At 39.8% G+C, this 17,391-nt stretch overlaps 1 protein-coding gene across 1 annotated transcript in view; it reads right to left on the bottom strand.

The window, feature by feature from the left end:
* Positions 1–16,827, bottom strand: part of LOC138293930 (vitellogenin-A2-like) — a 76,755-nt gene extending 59,928 nt beyond the window's left edge. The window contains exons 1-9 of the mRNA XM_069233208.1: positions 16,788–16,827; positions 16,509–16,529; positions 16,238–16,389; positions 14,078–14,329; positions 12,584–12,745; positions 12,344–12,492; positions 9,243–9,393; positions 6,746–6,903; positions 6,493–6,658 (exon numbers count right to left, since the gene is read on the bottom strand). Coding sequence (XP_069089309.1) covers positions 6,493–6,658; positions 6,746–6,903; positions 9,243–9,393; positions 12,344–12,492; positions 12,584–12,745; positions 14,078–14,329; positions 16,238–16,389; positions 16,509–16,529; positions 16,788–16,827 — 1,251 coding nt within the window. The remainder of the gene's footprint in view (positions 1–6,492; positions 6,659–6,745; positions 6,904–9,242; positions 9,394–12,343; positions 12,493–12,583; positions 12,746–14,077; positions 14,330–16,237; positions 16,390–16,508; positions 16,530–16,787) is intronic.
* Positions 16,828–17,391: the final 564 nt, after the last annotated feature.

Genomic DNA, 17,391 nt, shown 5'->3' with positions numbered 1-17,391 from the left:
CCAACCCGGATAGCACGATCTCCGCCCTGCTCCATGAGTTATCTCAAGTCTCCTTACTTTCAGGATATAAAATCAATTCAAGCAAAATGGAGGTCTTGACTTTTTCTTTATTTTGTCTCAGGCATTCTTTTCAATCTACTGGTTTCTATTGTAATGCTTTTAAGGTTAAATACTTAGGTATTTGGTTCACCAATTCTATTAAAGGATCGTTGAATATAAACATGAGAGAAGGAATAAATATAGTTGATAAACTAATATTTTCCTGAAATCCTGTATTCCTTTCTTGGTGGGGTCATCTTGACTCTAAAAAAATGATGATTACTCCAATTTGTTATATATTTTGTCCAAGATCCCAGTTTACCAGGTCATTTTTTTAAAGAGTTGATTCACTTCTGTCTACATTTCCTTGGCAAAAAAAAATCTGGAATATCCCTATTACATCTTAAGAAAGCCAAGGTGAATGGTGGAGCCAACTTTCCAGGTTCTGGGTCCTATCTTAAAGCCTTTTTTCTCAGTCAAGACTCCTCTAAATGGCTCCTTATTGTACCTTTCTCCTTCACTCTTTTATGGCTTGATATGGAACACTCTATGCTTACACCATTCTATCCTAAATAATTTATTTCATTCACCTCCAAAATATTATTTCCTGTTCACTTTTGTTTAAATATACTTGTCTTCTCTTGAAACCTTATTATCAACCTCACACCATTGTTTGCAATTCCTTTTTACAATCCCCTGTATGGAGTAATCATTTTATTACTATAAAGAATAAACCACTATATCAAAAATCTTGGAGACAAAAAGGTGCGATATGGGTTCATGATTTATTTGATGGTTCTAATTCTCATTTCTTTCCTCACTTCCAGGCAGCTTTTACGTGTCCTTGATCATTTTGGACTAAATTTACCTTACGTTTACATATCATTTTGAACACTCTTCACTAATTACCTTTAAACTCTGGAGTCTCTCCATAGAACCCACCTGTGATTAAAATAAAAAGTTTCCCTTATTTAAAAATAATGTTCACTCCTGATATGTGTCACCCTAAAACTAAAATTTAACTCAGCTGGGAGACAGATTTGGGATGTGCTTGGCCAATAGTGTTTTGGAATAAAAGTTGGTCCAGATTACACAAGATTTCCAGATCTGCTGCTACTATCAAGTCTTTATTCTATTTAAATTATAGGTTATATCATACCACTTTACCTATGGCCAAATTCTCCAACACAAATAGCAGAGCCTGTTGGCCCACTGAAGCCTTCAAGCATCTTCTCTTTCTTTGTCCTCCCACTGCATCTTTTTTGGTCTCAACTCTCCAACATTTTCCATTTACACTGAACTGTGTCCCCCTTATTACTTTTTTAGGTAGTTGAGATGAGTCTGTGCTATTACCTGCTCATGAAAAAAGATTGTTTGATCTTATGTTGGCCTTAGGCTTCCAACAGATTACAAACAATTTGAAATGTTCCTCTAATGTTTCGTATTAACCTTGGTGGTATACTGCTTGTTATTATGATAGGTTAGATACCCTTTTTGCCTCCTTTTGTTTACCACATACTGATAGAGAGTTTTATTGGTTGCATATTTATAAGATAAAATAGTTATGCAGAACATTAATTACATGCTTTCTGAGAATTTTAAACCACTGTAAAGTGTCATCTTCTCTGTTTCTTTCTAACGTTACCTTCTTTTTCTTTACCTTTCAAATTTTTAGTTCATCTTACCAACCATTTTCCTCTCATATTATTGTCTTTATTATTTTTTCAATTCTGTTTTTTTTTGGTTTTCATTGATTGATGTGTGCTTTCCTCCCCTTCCTCCTCTCTCTCTCTCTTTCTGCCCCTCTACCCATTCAATCTCAAAAAGCTAGGGGGCCTGATTTAGACCTCGGTGGTGTTACAACCAAGTTGTGTCAGTGGTGGATCAGACAAACCTGTCAAGTCAACAGTGTTCCACCCACGATATTTAGATGTTACAGTTCTGCTAGCAGAGGACTGGTTACGGATTGCTGTTGGGGGGGAGACAGAGGCAGGACCCAATTGACTTCGTACAATGGCAGGGGCTATGGAATAGAGGTAAGTGGCACATTCACTGTCTCTTAGCCACATGTGTCCCCCTGCACTACACAACACACTACATACACATCATCATCCATTAAAATTACATGCCGAAAACACACATTGACATACATCCATGACACAACACACACACCATTGGCACTGCACCCACATGTGACACAAGCAACACAACTACACAGTCAGTTACCCAAACAAGCTCACGCACATGTGCAACTACACACATCATGACAACGTCTGACAACAACAACACTCACCTGAATGTGTCACACAGCAACACAACATGCACAACATCGGTCTCACATGCAAGTGACACACATACAGGCACAACCACACCACCCAATACGGCTCCCTCCACCTCAACCAGATAATCCACACACAACATACACACATACACACACATACATGTATTGCCTCACATACACAACAGATAGCACAAAGCTTCAAGTATAGGCCCCATGCAATGTGCATACATGAACACCATTGTCAAGTGTAAGTGTACTGTCATTGTGGTGCCAGCATTTATTTGGTAATGAATGATGGCACAACAATGACAGTTGTGTATCTGCACGATATGCTTTTGATGCTAGTGTGACCCCATCCGTGAGTGACCCACTTGTGTCCCCGACATTTCCATGTCACAGTGATTTTAAAAAATGACTGTGACATGTGTATGTCTGTAACGGTCCCGACTTCCTGTGTGGTGCCCACCGAATATACCCTGGCAATGCAGCATCCCTACCTTTGAGTCCAACGATGGGGGGTTGAGTTGTCTCTGTGGGATGGTGGCAGCAGTGACAGCAGGTGTTGTTGAGTCGTAGCCAGTCATAGATGGAGGTGGAATGGAGAGAACTGGTGAATTTTCACCCCCTTTCCCACCCCAATCTGCCAACTCAGAAGTGGAGGTCGAACCAACACTTTTTGACTTGGCAGTAAGGCACATCCAGATCTGCATGGAATGAAGGATGGATGGCGTTCCACCGGCATCCACTTTTTCCTCTCCCACTGTTCCGCAGTCAGTGTTTCTTGGTGGAGGCAGCGGTTCAAATGCGTGGTATCAGACCACCAACATCTAAATACAGCAGGCAGACCACTACGGCAGGGGACGGGTTTTCAGTCCAAAAGCCGATGGGGGAACCATTACCACCAACATCTAAGTCAGGCCCTGATAAACAGCTTTGGCTCTTTTACATTGTTTAATATCCCTATTGGCTTATGGCTTATTTGTTCTGTAAATGTATATATATATATATATATATATATCTATATATATATATATATATATATATAGATATATATATATATATATATATATATACACATTTATATACATATACATATATATATATATATATACATATATATACATATACATATACATATATATATATATATATACATATACATATATATAGACATATATATACCTTTATCCTTAATGAGGCTGATTAATCTTAAAAAATGTAAATAAATATGTTCCATGGAAAATCATTTTCCTTGTCAATACTGAAAAGTTACTCAGAGCATCCTCGGGTACCGCAGTACTTGTTCACCATGGACCCATATGCCAGAATAGTTGCCTTGTAGATGGCAGGGGATTTCTGATGTTCTGCAACTTTCACTAAATCCTGCAGGGAAATGGACAGAGGTTAACCACTGGCATGTACATCATGTTTATTTTATACACCACTAGAAAAGGCCCAGCTAAAAGAACTACCACAGATTGGAAAGGAAAAAAGAATTTTCCCCTTGGTGGTATGCTTCATCATTGGGTTTCTTCCCTTTCCGCTTTGAGGAAGTAAGTGCCTTTTGAACATTGTTTACATGGTGCTACAGATACGTTAAGATGAATCGATTTTAAAACTTTGCCAAATCTTTAGAGTGTGACTACAAGCACACACCCATCCCGGAGGAACTGGATGAGAATCTTAATACTACTGAGTAAGTTACGCATGCACCATGTGTGTGCTGTTTGGTGTGTTTCACATGTTTACATGTTTAAAAATTCTAAATGTAGTACGTCTTGTACTGTTGATTGTGACAGTACTTTAGTCTCTCAGTCCTGATATTCACAAGTGCCGTTTCCCACGAGTGGGGTGCAGTTTGTAAATAGGTGGCACCACACTCACAAACAAAACATATAGCAGCCCATTACAAATGGGGGCTAGGATAACTATGTCTTTCCACAGGTATCAATGATGCATACTATAAACAATAGGTATCATCTTATGACACCACATTAGTAAGGTGAATTGCACCATATCACAGAGCATGTATTATGTATGCTTTCATTAGAGATAGTCAAACAAGGAGAGGCACCAGGGAGTCCTCCTTGGTCCTGAATAGGAGCCTAGTGGTAAGTCTCCGAAACATGTAGACCAGAAAGTCAGGTACATTACATCCCCCACTTCCACAGCCCCTTTTTAATCATGCCGCCTCAGAGAGATCTATTAAATCATTGGAATTACTAGGAGACTGGTATTTTTAACTCACTCAAGACGTCACCACTCCTTTCCCTCCTGTGATTCACACTGACAAGACTACATCAGTGCTCCCACGTAGCCGTAGGTCGTAGCACACCCGCTCCATAGTGGAACGGGAAGAAACCCAATGATGAAGCATGCCACCAAGGGGTAACCCTGGTGGGTGAGGGTTTTTCTAACAGGAAAATCCTTTTTCCTGTCCAATCTTTGGTAGTTCTTTTAGCTGGACCTCTTTTGTAATGTTATATAGGCTATAAGGAGGGCAGACCCAGCCCCACAACCTCCTTCTCCCTCTTTTTTTTTGTATATTTTATACACCACACATGTTATGGACATTTTCACTAAATGTTGGCAATTATATAGAATGTGGTTCAAAATAAAAGATGTCAAACACATTACTAAAAAGAACATCATCCAGTTACATCATGTAGTGCTGCACTCTGTAGAACAACCTTTTATCAAGTAATTTTCAAAGATGGGTCTTGGTTTACATGACATTTTGTGTTACTTGTTGAACTTCCCACACCGGTGGTACAGAGACACTTAAGAATATATTGGGTGATGTTATAGATGTTTAATAGCACCTACAGTGTCGAATTAATTTCAGCACTGATGATCACCGAGGTTGCATTCTAGTCATTTTGTTCATTCACTACGCAGCTCTAGTAGAGACAAGTCAAATGAAAATCCATCATGATCCTGGCCCAATGGTAACAATGCAGCTCAAGCTGCCAGACAGGCCTCCAAGGACACAAGTAACCCCTGACCAGTTGAAGTCGCATAGTGGTTGGAAAGTTGTTTGGGATACTTGTGTTCTCATTCAGAGGGGACACAGCTTGGCAGTTCAAGCTGGACTGTTCCTACTGGAGTAGGACCAATGCCGAATTGCATAAGGCTGGTCTCTGTTTGAAGTGGCTTCGTAGGTGAAACATGATGGACTGGAATGGGACCCAAGTGCTCATCAGTGGCTGAGGCTTTTTGTCAAGCATTCCACCCATCTTCTTTATGGTTTCCTCCATACATTGCTGTAAGTGCTACAGATAAGCCCCGTCTTAGTCCTGTGCTCATTGTGCCACAGAACTGAAGCTATTCCTTGCTGACAAGGCATAAATAAGACAAAATGGGCCAGATGGTGCAAAGGTTTTTATCCATTCAGTGTCTATGGGAAAAAGTGTTCGTACATATGGCCCAATATGTCTTAGATCATTTGTATTCCGTCTCAGACCATGCCTGGGAGTTTGGTATTTATTGTTCCTATTGGAGCAGAACCAAAGCTGATTTGTATGTCTGAAGTGGTATAGTGGGATAAAAATCATGAACTGGAATGCAGCCTGAGCAATTGCCAGTGGCTGAGACTTTCTGCAAGCACGTCACTGACACTGCATTTCCTGCTGGTATGTCCTGTCCCAAACTGCAAATCATTCTCCTCTTGATCAAGAAAATAAAACAGCCAGGTTCTCTTTACAATCAAAGTTTAGCAGTCTTTTGGGGAAGGAAAGTCACATCAACCACAGATGGATGGGTAAATAAAATTTAACGTAACCATTGCAATGGAAAGGTATCTGTAGTTGTGGGTCGCTCAAGGCGTGACTTTGAAATCAACTGCATATTGGTACCCCTAGTTAATTATGTGTCCTGACTATTGTTCCTGTTGTTTTGCTGTAAGTAAGAACCAAGGCAAGGGTACTAAATAAAATATTGCTGTTGTTTGTACATCAACAGAGGTGCCCTTTCTGTAACACTTATTTCATGATGTTGCATATGTGGAATAACAGTTGACCCAGGCCTCAGTTGGGGGAGCCATTAAGTGGGGATGTTTAGGTGCGTTAACCTCCATTTGAGCTACCCTTTAGGTATACAACAATGTCCTCCTCACATGTTTTATACAGAATACGTCATTGGTTATTAAATTACAAATGTATGAGTTAACTTACTTGAGCCACTTGTAAGGTCTGGTGATCTGCTTTGGTGAACTGGACAGTTAAAGTGACAGCCTGAGCTGCCTCACTGGGGCTCAGCTCTTCATTGTGGATCTTTTGCTTGATAACCTTCAGTGCATCAATCGTTCCCACTGCTGGGATGGCATTCAGCAGCCAGCGCCTGCAGGTAACATACAAATCTCATGTGTTAAACAAATGCAGTACCAGTAAAACAAGCCATTGGTGTGGCATCATTAAAACACATCACCTGTACTGAGGTCTGTCCGCAAACTGCTTCCATATGGCTTGGATATTTTCATAGTTTGCAGCGCGAAGAATTTGGGCGAGCTGTAGGAATTTGGCAGGAGCATCGGCATGTAACTGATGTTGGTTATTTTGCACTAAATGCTGCAGAGTTTCTGCAACCTGTAGCAAAAAGGTAAATAGATGAAACTTGTTGATATAAAAATACTCAGGAAAAAGAGAATGAAACATAATGTGCCATTTTCCCTCAACCTGTGAAAGGTAGTTATTGCTTCCCCTTCTCTTGCACTCGCTCTGTAATCGCATGGTTCCTATTGCACAACTTTTATTAGAGTGCAGCACATGAGGGCTGGTTACTGCTATACAAAATCTTTAAAAAATAAATAAATAAGTGAAAGATTTTTTAAAAAGTATATCTGTGAATTGTTTCTCAAACCAAGCGTAAGTACAGCCTGTACCATAGAAGCTATGTGAATAGTGAGATAACTAAACGGAACAACTCTTTGCTTGACTGACTGCTCATGGAGCCTAGGTGGTGCCCCATTGATCTATCTCTAGCATTACATCAATGATTAAGAATTTGTGTGTGGAGTGACAGATTGAGGTCAGAATCATTGTGCATTTGTCATTGGCGAGGCATGTGAATTTGAATATAAATTGTATTTTTTATATGCATTTCAGAAGAGTCAGTCTTGTGGCTTCCATGTTTTCTTCTTGTTCAATAATGTTTTAAACTCTTAAAGCAGTGTGGCATGCCTTCTACCTGTATAGAAGAAGTAGCCATGTACTGTCTTTTTATGAGTACAAACCTCCCTCTTTTGATTCAATAATTTGTTAGAGCAATGTAGGTAAGCAGAGAAGATGGTGCTAGAGGTCGAATGAGTCCCAGTTTTATGATTAGATATGATTCATTAAGGAGATATATGGAAATCACCAGAGAATACCTACTTCTGTGTTATTAAAGATTTTCTAATCATTCTAAAGGGTCCATCTGACGAATAATGTATCACTATGTCTTAAATCCCAAGGAGGTCGCATCAAACAAAACAACATTCTGAATACTTGGTGCGTGAAAAGTAATGTTCTTTTATTATGCATAGCTTCCATCAGAAGCCTTTATAGTTTGCTTCAGATTCTAAATCACTTAGTTCACTGTTATGACGTAGCAACAGTTGATCACAAAGCTTGATACCCACTGTTGCGATGTCACAAAGGCCTTCAATGCCAGACTGACTTAGCTGTAAGCAAGACTGTCAGTACAGTGCTGCTTATCTGCTTTGAGTGAAAATAGAGAGTACAGCTGCAGAAGGGGTAAAGAAGGACGGGAAGGTGTTTGAGGTTGGTTATGGTTTGCAGGTAAAAAAAATAAAATTACATTTGAACCAGGGTAGAGGGGCCATGCTCCCTTATTACTCATAGAAGGTTAACTGTGAGTTACGGGAATGTTTTCCTCAGCCCTTCTCTGTGAAAAATGTCCCTGTGGCTCACTCTTACCCTTACTCTTCCATATATTTATATGCTATGTATGGCTCAAAAAGGAAGCAGCTAGCACTAAAACAAGATTCTAGGTATGGTTATTCACTGCTATGAAGTAGGAACAGTGAGAAACAAGCGCACTGATGCTACATCATAAAGGAATTACAAACTGCTGTACAGGACTCTCTGAGAGCCTGTCAGTGCTGTGCTGGCTCTAGCACAGGGCAGAAGGACACAAAGGGTAGTGGGGGCTGGTTATAGGTGGCTAGGGATTTTTGTTACACTTTGTGACATGGGATAGAAAGGACAGGCCATGGTATGTATGGCTCCCTCATTACTCGTGTGCCTCTGCACAGAAGATGAAGGCAGGGGCACATGAGTTTGGGGGTTTACTGGACATACATATCATAAAACTACTGATGGGTGGAAAGTGAATCATGGATATTTTTCACCTTGTGGTTCTGAGTGACATCATACACAACTCAAGTCTGGGCTTTCCTTGTGAACTTGAGATCACCCAGAATCCCCAGCGAAAAACATCCCAGGTATTTCAAGTTATACATCTATAATTCTATGTTTATTCACTTAACAGCCCCTCTAAGAGTTTAGTATCAAGTCTCAAAAAGTCCGATTTCTTTGCTAAATAGGCACACATCAGAAATGTATTACTCTGCTGAAGTGTCTGCTGTGCATGTGTGGGGAGATGGACTGAACATGGAATGAAGACGGATCATTGAAATAAGTATCCATGCTGAACATATTTTGTGATCCGTGTGTCAAAAGTTTAAATTCTGGTGTGTCTGACACCCCTTTCATGTTTCAGAGGTTGCTGGAATAATTTTGTCAGGCATTTACAGTTCTGTGAAATCAAAAAATAATATTGAATGCGTCCTTTAATTATATTGTTCCATAACATCTATACATGTTTGTTTCTATATTGCTTAGTACTTTGTTGATATCTAAAGTAAGTGTATGTGTGACAATGTGAGGTTATCACATACAATTGTACATTAATATGTACATACTTGTGCCTCAGGACTCCTTGTCTTTACTAACTGAATTGGCATCTGGAAAACTTCAGAAGCAAACTGGTACTGAAGACCCCCGCGGTTCTGCAGTTCAGTCTGAGGGGAGTTCACTCGATTGCTTTTAGTTTCCACAAAAGTTAGCACTTGCCTGAAAGAAAGGTGAACAAAAAATGTATGAATTCCTCATTTGCCTTGTCAAGGTCTAGAGCTTGCATAAGATTAGGTAGGCAGAAGTCCTAAATCACCATGTATTGGTGAACCAAATTCCAGAAGACCTAAGACATGACCATTTTCCAGTCTTTAGAAAAGTCTCCAATAGTCAAAATGCTATTTTTGTTTAAGTGTTGAATTATTTGGACAGTTGATTATGAACGAGAGATGGACAAACCCCATTCTCACCTCATTATGCCTTGGAGCATTTAAGAATTGTTTCTTGATCATCTGAATGGTGCACTTTGGTATAACCAGTATATGTAGTAGCGTTTGGGAACCATGCTAATTCCATTGATATGGATGTGACTGTTGGCAGCCAGCAAACTAAGTTGATCAAGTATTGGTCAAATGCAAGTACTCACAGCTCCTAAAAGGTACTGAAATATTATGATTATATCTTAGGCATTATATAATTTATGAAAGAATCTGTTAGAAATAGCATCCTTAGGGTGTTCTTAACCCAAATGTTTCGCCTTTCACCTACTGTTTTTGCTGTATCTTTTTGTTGGTCTGAGGACACTGAGCTGTTTACCAGTGCTTACTAGCACTTAAGTGAATGTTCTTCTACCCTAAACATGGTAACAATGTTATATCCACAACTGGCATATTTCATCCACTTAAAAGCCCTTGAAAAGTGAGATACCATACACACAGGGCCAGTAAAATAAATGTGACTAGGAGCCCTGCAGTACTGATTGTTCTACCCACGTAAGTAGCCCTGCAAACGTATTTTAGGCCTGCCACTGCAGAGCCTGTGTGTGCAGTTTCACTGCCACTTTGATTTAGCATTAAAAACATCTTCCCAATCCTTAAACTCCCCTTTTATTACATACAAGTCACCCCAAAGCAAGCCCTAGGTAGCCCATGCGGCAGGTTGCCATGGAAGTAAAAGGCAGGACATTAACTCTTAATTTGTACATGTCCTGGTAGAGAAAAACTTCCAAAGCTGTTTTTCACTACTTTGAGGCCTACTCCTCTCATAGGACAGCATTAAGAATTCCTTATTATACTTTTATACTGTAAGTGCTGATCAGAAACTAGTAGCGACATCAAGTTTCATATCATTTGAATGGTAATGATACATCTAGTTTAATGGTAAACTCAGATAAAACATTACTAGTTTAAAAATGCCACTTTTAGAAAGATGTTTTTTCTCTGCTCTTCTGCTCTGTGTGCCTGGCAGCCTGTCTCCAATAAATGTATGGGCTAGGTGACAGCTACACTTTGTGCATTCCCTCCAGACACCCATAAACACAGGAAGGGTGGGTGTGACAAAGTATTAATCGGTTTTCATCTGCACTCTGATGAGCGTTCTTGGGCTGGAGGGGTGGAGGGGACCTAACACTTACATTTCAATAGGGAAACACTGGTCCCCACACAAAGGGCTGATTACCCACTACTGATAGTCTGGAGCCAGGGCTGCTATGAAAGGGGGACCTGTGCACTTCAAGGAGCTGCCTTGAAGTCACCAAAACTTTAAAGTCGCATTTAGGTATACATACTAGGCCTCTTACCTAACAAATCAGTACTCTTCTGGGTCTGGTAAGAACTCTGTTGGAGTAAAAATTACTGCACTGTAAAGATTGTCACTCTCTCTGGACTGACTGCTAAAAGGAACTGCTTCTCTGCTTTGCTGAGCTGTCCTGCTGCCTGTTGATATCTGCCCTGATGAGAACAAGGATTGGACTCATCTTGCTAGACCAGACTCCAAGGGCTTTCTGGCTTGCACCCTGTCCTCCTGCAGTCTCTGGGACATCAAGGACTGCCTGCAACTCTCAGAAGTGGGGTTCTGTAGCCTTTTCCACCTCAACATTGAGTCATCAGGGATTTTGCTTCGACCAGAGCCGAGGCATCGCCTTCTAACACTGAAGCAGTGGCTCCTCAATGTCATTGCCTTCGTGGACATTGGTGCTTGACATCAAGGACTGCACGATCATTGCCGATGCTTTGTCTACGTCCATGGGATCAAAGACAGGGCAGCACTTCCTCGACTCCTCACATCGAGTCTTCGACGTCGACTCTTGCTCCATCCATGGCACTTTGTCAGTGGGCCTGTATGAGTCCTGTAGCTAGTCTACCTTCCATCACTGTTGGCCTGAACTTTGGATTTGCACCAGTCCCTTGTGACCTCAAGTAACCTTTCAATCACTAGTGACTTCTAAGCACTATTTTTGCAATTAATCTTTAAATATCAATATCTCAACTTCCACTAATTAGATTTTTGATGTTTAGGTATTGTTTTACTCAGATCCATATTCCCCATTTTTGTAAATCTGTGTGGAGTCTTTTTGTGGTGTTTTCATTGTGTTATTGTGTGTGGCACAAATTTTCTGATTTCTTAAATTAAGCCTCACTGCTCTGTGCCAAACTACTAGAGGGTGAGCCCAAGTTAATTTTGAGAGTGTAACTCACTTAACCTGACTAGAATTGTGGGCCCCACTTGGACAGGCTGCAGGCCTCTGCCACCTAGAGACCCAATTTCTAACAGTTGTCCTTTCAGTAATAAGCATTTTCCATATATTTTTTTTATATAAACAAACCCACTTCTAAGAAATGGGCGCTGAGTAGCTGACTCTCAAGTGAAAAAGCCTTAAACTGTAGATTATCTATTGAATATTTTGTATTTATTCTGAAACCGTTAAAGTCTTTATGTTACTAGTCACATGTATTTGCTGGTTTTGCAGCAAATCATGTTATGATGTAAGTTATTTTGAAAATAAAGAGCAACTGTTTCACTGAGAAATAAATACTCTAAATTAAGATAAAAGTACAAAATTAATCATGAACATTGTTATGGTCCTTTTTAGCACATGATATCTACTTACATGATGATTGTACACATGACGGCACACAATGAGACTGGTGATTATATGAAAGACACCCACCTGGCTTCCATTACAGCTGCACCATAGAGTTCATAGAATGGGGAGAACTGATACACCTGCCGTGCAGTCACTTCAGTGATTAGAGCACCACCATCTCTGGGCTTCATCTTGTAAGTAAATGTTGCAGCCCTTCTTAAATTCTTTACAATCTATGGTAAAAAGCACACACTGTTAGCATGAGGAGCAAGAGCCTTAGGAGTCACTATGGATTTTAAGTACAGATGTGCCACACAATCAAACCTTCTGACAAGATGAGCACTTCTCCACATAAGCCATGCCGATGTTCATCTCCACTTTATCCTGGCAGTTGTTTAGGTCCCTGGATTTCACCACAATGATTCTATCAGTTCTCTTGTCTTCTTGGATAACGTACCTTGTATGGCAGACCCCGGTGACTCCTGACTATGGAAATAAGTGGAGAAAGTGACTTGTTGGGCTGCATTCTGGGTATTGGTTTGTCCCTATAGCAACAGACTCAGAGATAATAAGATCAGCCACTTATCACATTTTTCTGCTGCAAATAGTCCATCATGTATTCAACCTACTGATTTGCAGGCCATGACAGAACAAAGAGTGTTCTTATGGTTGTTTGCTAGATGGATGTTCCATGAGAGATCTCCGTAAATCAGATTACTGAGCTTTAAGGGAGGACACCATGCCTTTGTACGATGTATGAATGCTCCAAACAATGGGAGATTAACTCACCCTCTCTGTGGGTCTGCACTGAATGCAAAGGTAGAGGTGAAAAATCAGCTGCTGAGAAGATGTGGCCTGTGATCTAGTGGCTAGACTTTGGAACTAAGGAACCAGGTTCAAATCCCGGATTCAGCTCAATGTCCTGTGATTCTTGACAAATTTCTTATTCTCCCTGTACTTACAAATGTGAAATGTCTGGCTCTCAATTCAAGTACTCTAATGCTCTTGGACCGAGTTTGAGCTATATAAAAATAAAAAAGGTTAGCAAAGCCATCATGACTGTTGCTTAAACTCTGAAGTTTAAGTATATCCAGAGACATGCATTTTGGAGATTAGAAACACCTTATAACATGAAGCCCAAATCTCAAACTGTGGTTTTACACCGTTATCCGAGTCTGCGGGAAGCTACATTTACAGCGTTTTTTTGCTGTAAGTTAATGTTATTGGATGCATTAGTATCACTGGTTCTATCAAAGCAACTGGAGTAAAAGACCTGTGGCACACTAGGTTAGCAGATGGAAATCTGGATTAAGAGCATATTCACCCAATGTGAAATAAAATGGTAACCACACTTTAAAACAGTCTGCAAATCTTAATATGTAACTGTGACCACACACCACACCATGTATGAACTCAGAAGCATGAAAACAAGATATTGAAAACTAGTACATTGCTCAACAGGTGCCAATCAAAACTAGTTTAGGTGGAGAGCCTGAATGTTATGAGTGGGTTTTAATTTGTATCAAGCTGGTAGTCTTGGAAAGAAACACGATTTAGTGAAACTAACTGATCTTACAAGACCTTCTGCAGTTCAAATGGGGCCCTACGTCAAGATCTCACTCCACAGAAAACGTATTTTGATGTCTGTGTGACAGGAAACCGACTTGAAACTTTAAGTTACTTTTACAGAATTTTGTAGAGCGCTACATTATTTGGGGAAGCCATTTAAATATATATTCAATAAAGTATTTGCATATGCATTTACTAATAGATTGCAATGTTTTGTTCACAATTGTTTTTAAAATATTTGAAACCAACCTCTTGCAAGTCATAGACATTTTGTGTTTTTTTTATGGTGACCTGCAGCATGTTCACAATCCCTCTGTGAATGTTAAGTATAGTTTCGGAAACACCATCTGGGGCGTACATGTTTCCAACACGTCCATTGCTGTATTCAAACTTTACAGGTTTGCTGAGTTGAGCAGCGAGAGCCTGGGTCAGGTTTGAGGAGCGAGTGAATGGATCCTTGGGCCAGATGCCATTGTACTCTTTGATTTCAGGAGATGTAATCTGGAAAATAAAATAGTTATATTTAGACTGTGTAGAAATACTGTGTATTGTGAAGACAATATCATCGGAAAGTTAGGTGTCTTGTGCAACCTGTAGAAGTCTGGTGTTCCACATTTGAACAGAATGCACGCGCCTATGTATAACACTGCGCTCCTGTTTATGATGCTGGTGCCATTGAAAGGGTATTCCTAAGTACACACATGTAAATCAGAACTTTATAAAAAATATTATAGAGAAAAATACATGCTTTAGGATTATACTTTTAAGGTCAAATCTGACTTGTGGTTATCGTTTTGTAAACCATGCCTTTCAGGAAACACAAAGCAATGTGTTTCAAACCACCAGTGTAACTTATGCAATTATCTAAAAGTTAGAGGTACTTTATAATTAGAATTGTTGTACAGCACTTCTGTGCTGGAGAGGCTTATGCCACAATTAAAAAGTTCTAGTTAAGTAGAAAGGCCACTATCCTGGTCATCACCAAGTAGAGTTGAGTTTAACATTCATTCATGATAACAGTGCAGAAAATATGGAAATATAGGTGGGTGACTGTAAGTAACTGAGATAGTTTACCATCTCACTCTGAATCAAAGGTGAAAAACGTCCAATTTATTGTCAATTATCTGGCTACAATTTTATGTTGTACATGTCACGAATATCGCATCCCCTTTTTAGATTATAGACCTGAGGATGTGAAGTCATTTTAAAGCTACGCACAGCATGGATTTAGCTGCCTCACCTACCTGTCTCCATTTTATATGTACATAAAGATTCTTATACAGGATGCACTGTCATTCATTCCTCTACTGTCATGCAGTGTTTTCCCTCCACCACGTAAATTCAAAACAAAATACCTGTCATCCCATAAACCTTCCACTCCACCCTCAGCAGCACCTAGCCTTTCCAATCCCAAATATTGAAAAATAAAATACTAGTGCACTGCTATATATCCCCACCACCCTCTCTTGGATGTCCCTCCAAACTTCACCCATCCACAAAAAAGTTACTATCTGGTGTTCTGCAGCCTTGTTCCACAACCATCCGTGCCTTCCCCCCATCAATTGAAGCTGTGCTTTGGAGTAGGTGCAGTGCCAATAGTGGTTGCGTGATAGGCACATTAGCATGGCGTAGAATCCCATGCCAGCTGTGAGTCTCTGCAGACCTACGGTGACAGTGAATACGTTGGATAGGGAACAACAGAGCATGATCCATGTTCATCACCTCCCTCGGATTTGTGGATACCCAAGAGAAGTGGCATGAGTGGTGAAAAGACGATAATTAGGTGCCATTCTGCTGCTTAGGCCGATCTCTAGTGACATGGGTGAGGTGGAGGAATACCAGGGAAGCGGGCACTACCACTGTTGCCATAGCAGTGGTAAAACAAATTACTGTTGTGAAATTATAGCAGTAAATAACTGGATTTAGAGTCCAGTGTGTTGAATTTCCAGTATATAAATAGACTATTTTCATCTAAAACATCCCTTTTGTTTGAAAAACACCTTCCTCTTCAACGACCCTGGTTGATTGAATGTATGTTCCATTAAACACCTACTAAAAACTATGCCACTGTCAACTTTTGTTCCACTCAAAAGGATCCAAGAGAGTTACGTTTATTATTTCATCGGGGCCAATATTTGACTTTTATGTCAGAATTTATACTTGTGTGTGACCGTGAATCCAGTAGGTCCTTTTTATCATTAGTAAAGTTACAGTTGGAACAATACTGTCTTATAATAAACGAGATCAAAATTAATTTAAAAAACACAATTTCGATTACCTGAAGAATGATTCAACTGTTGACTTATTCTGCACTTTCATCGCTTATACTGTGATTGTAGGAAATCCTGCTACCATTGCAAACATCTAGTCATCTGGTTATTGTGCTTTTCACATTATGTTCATTCTCACCTTGAGGAGATACGCCTTCTGTGCAAATCCACTGATCTCCACCTTGCAGTTCAGTTTAATTCCAGATCTGGCCAGGCCAACCTCCGGTAACCCATTCAGGATAATGGCCTCGTACTGGAAGACGTAGGTCTTACTTTCACTGAAGACGGGTTCTGGAAGAAGACACAGAGATGAGAGCTTAGTTGGCCACTTCACCTGGCATTGCGCAAAATATTAAACTACAGTGAGGTGGAACAGGTAAACACACCACTTATAACCAAAAAATACATACCAAAGTTGTACTGCTCGCTGCCTGTGGGGAGGAATATCAAACAGAAAGGTGAGAAGAGGCTTAGAATCAAATTCATAATTCATTCGTATTTTTAAAACTCTTTACATTAAATGAATCAGGATTATCATCATTGCTCCTCTATTTTCCGCTAAGTGCTCTAAAACAAAACCTAGCTGTACTGTACTCTCCAAAAACTTCAAAAAATAAAATTGAAAATCAGAAAGATTTTCTATCCAACCCCAAATGTTTCCATTGAAAAGAACAGAAAAGTCAACTTACCTACAAAGGCAACCAGAAGAGCTAGGATGACTCCCCTCATGGTGGTGGTGAATGAAGGTGAGCGGTTGTGCGGCTGCTTTTATAGCAGAAAAAGAGAGTGTCTGGCTACTAACCAGCTTATCTTTGCTGACGGGTCATTTTTTTCAAACTGGACAAACAATTGTCTCCTTCCACAAAGACATCAAGTTTTAGTCAGAAATATGTGAAAAAATTAAATTGGTTGTTCATTTTTACAATAGAGTACACATTAAAATAGATACAATTTGTTTTTGCATAGAATTGTAAAAAACATAGTTTTCACACAATGAAATGCATGTTTGGTAATGCTGATTAGATTCACTTGAGAATTCTTGGCAGGTCTTACTGTACACTTGAGAAAGGTTGAGATAACCTTGCCCTGGTCATCCTGACGCAACCCTCCCGATCTTATCTAAATGATAGTGAATCCAAAGCATTATGCAAATTACGTGATGGCATCCGAGTAGACAGTTTAAGGTTAGCGTTTATTAATGTACACTTCAAGTGAATTTTGTGAACGCAGTGACATACTGTGACTAATATCTTGGTGTGTTTATAAAATAAAAGTGTGCCTCATTGTTGCTTA

This window comes from Pleurodeles waltl, chromosome 4_2, assembly GCF_031143425.1.
Source record: "Pleurodeles waltl isolate 20211129_DDA chromosome 4_2, aPleWal1.hap1.20221129, whole genome shotgun sequence".
NCBI classification, from domain to species: Eukaryota; Metazoa; Chordata; class Amphibia; order Caudata; family Salamandridae; genus Pleurodeles; species Pleurodeles waltl.
This window is presented reverse-complemented; position numbering and strand designations above follow the sequence as displayed.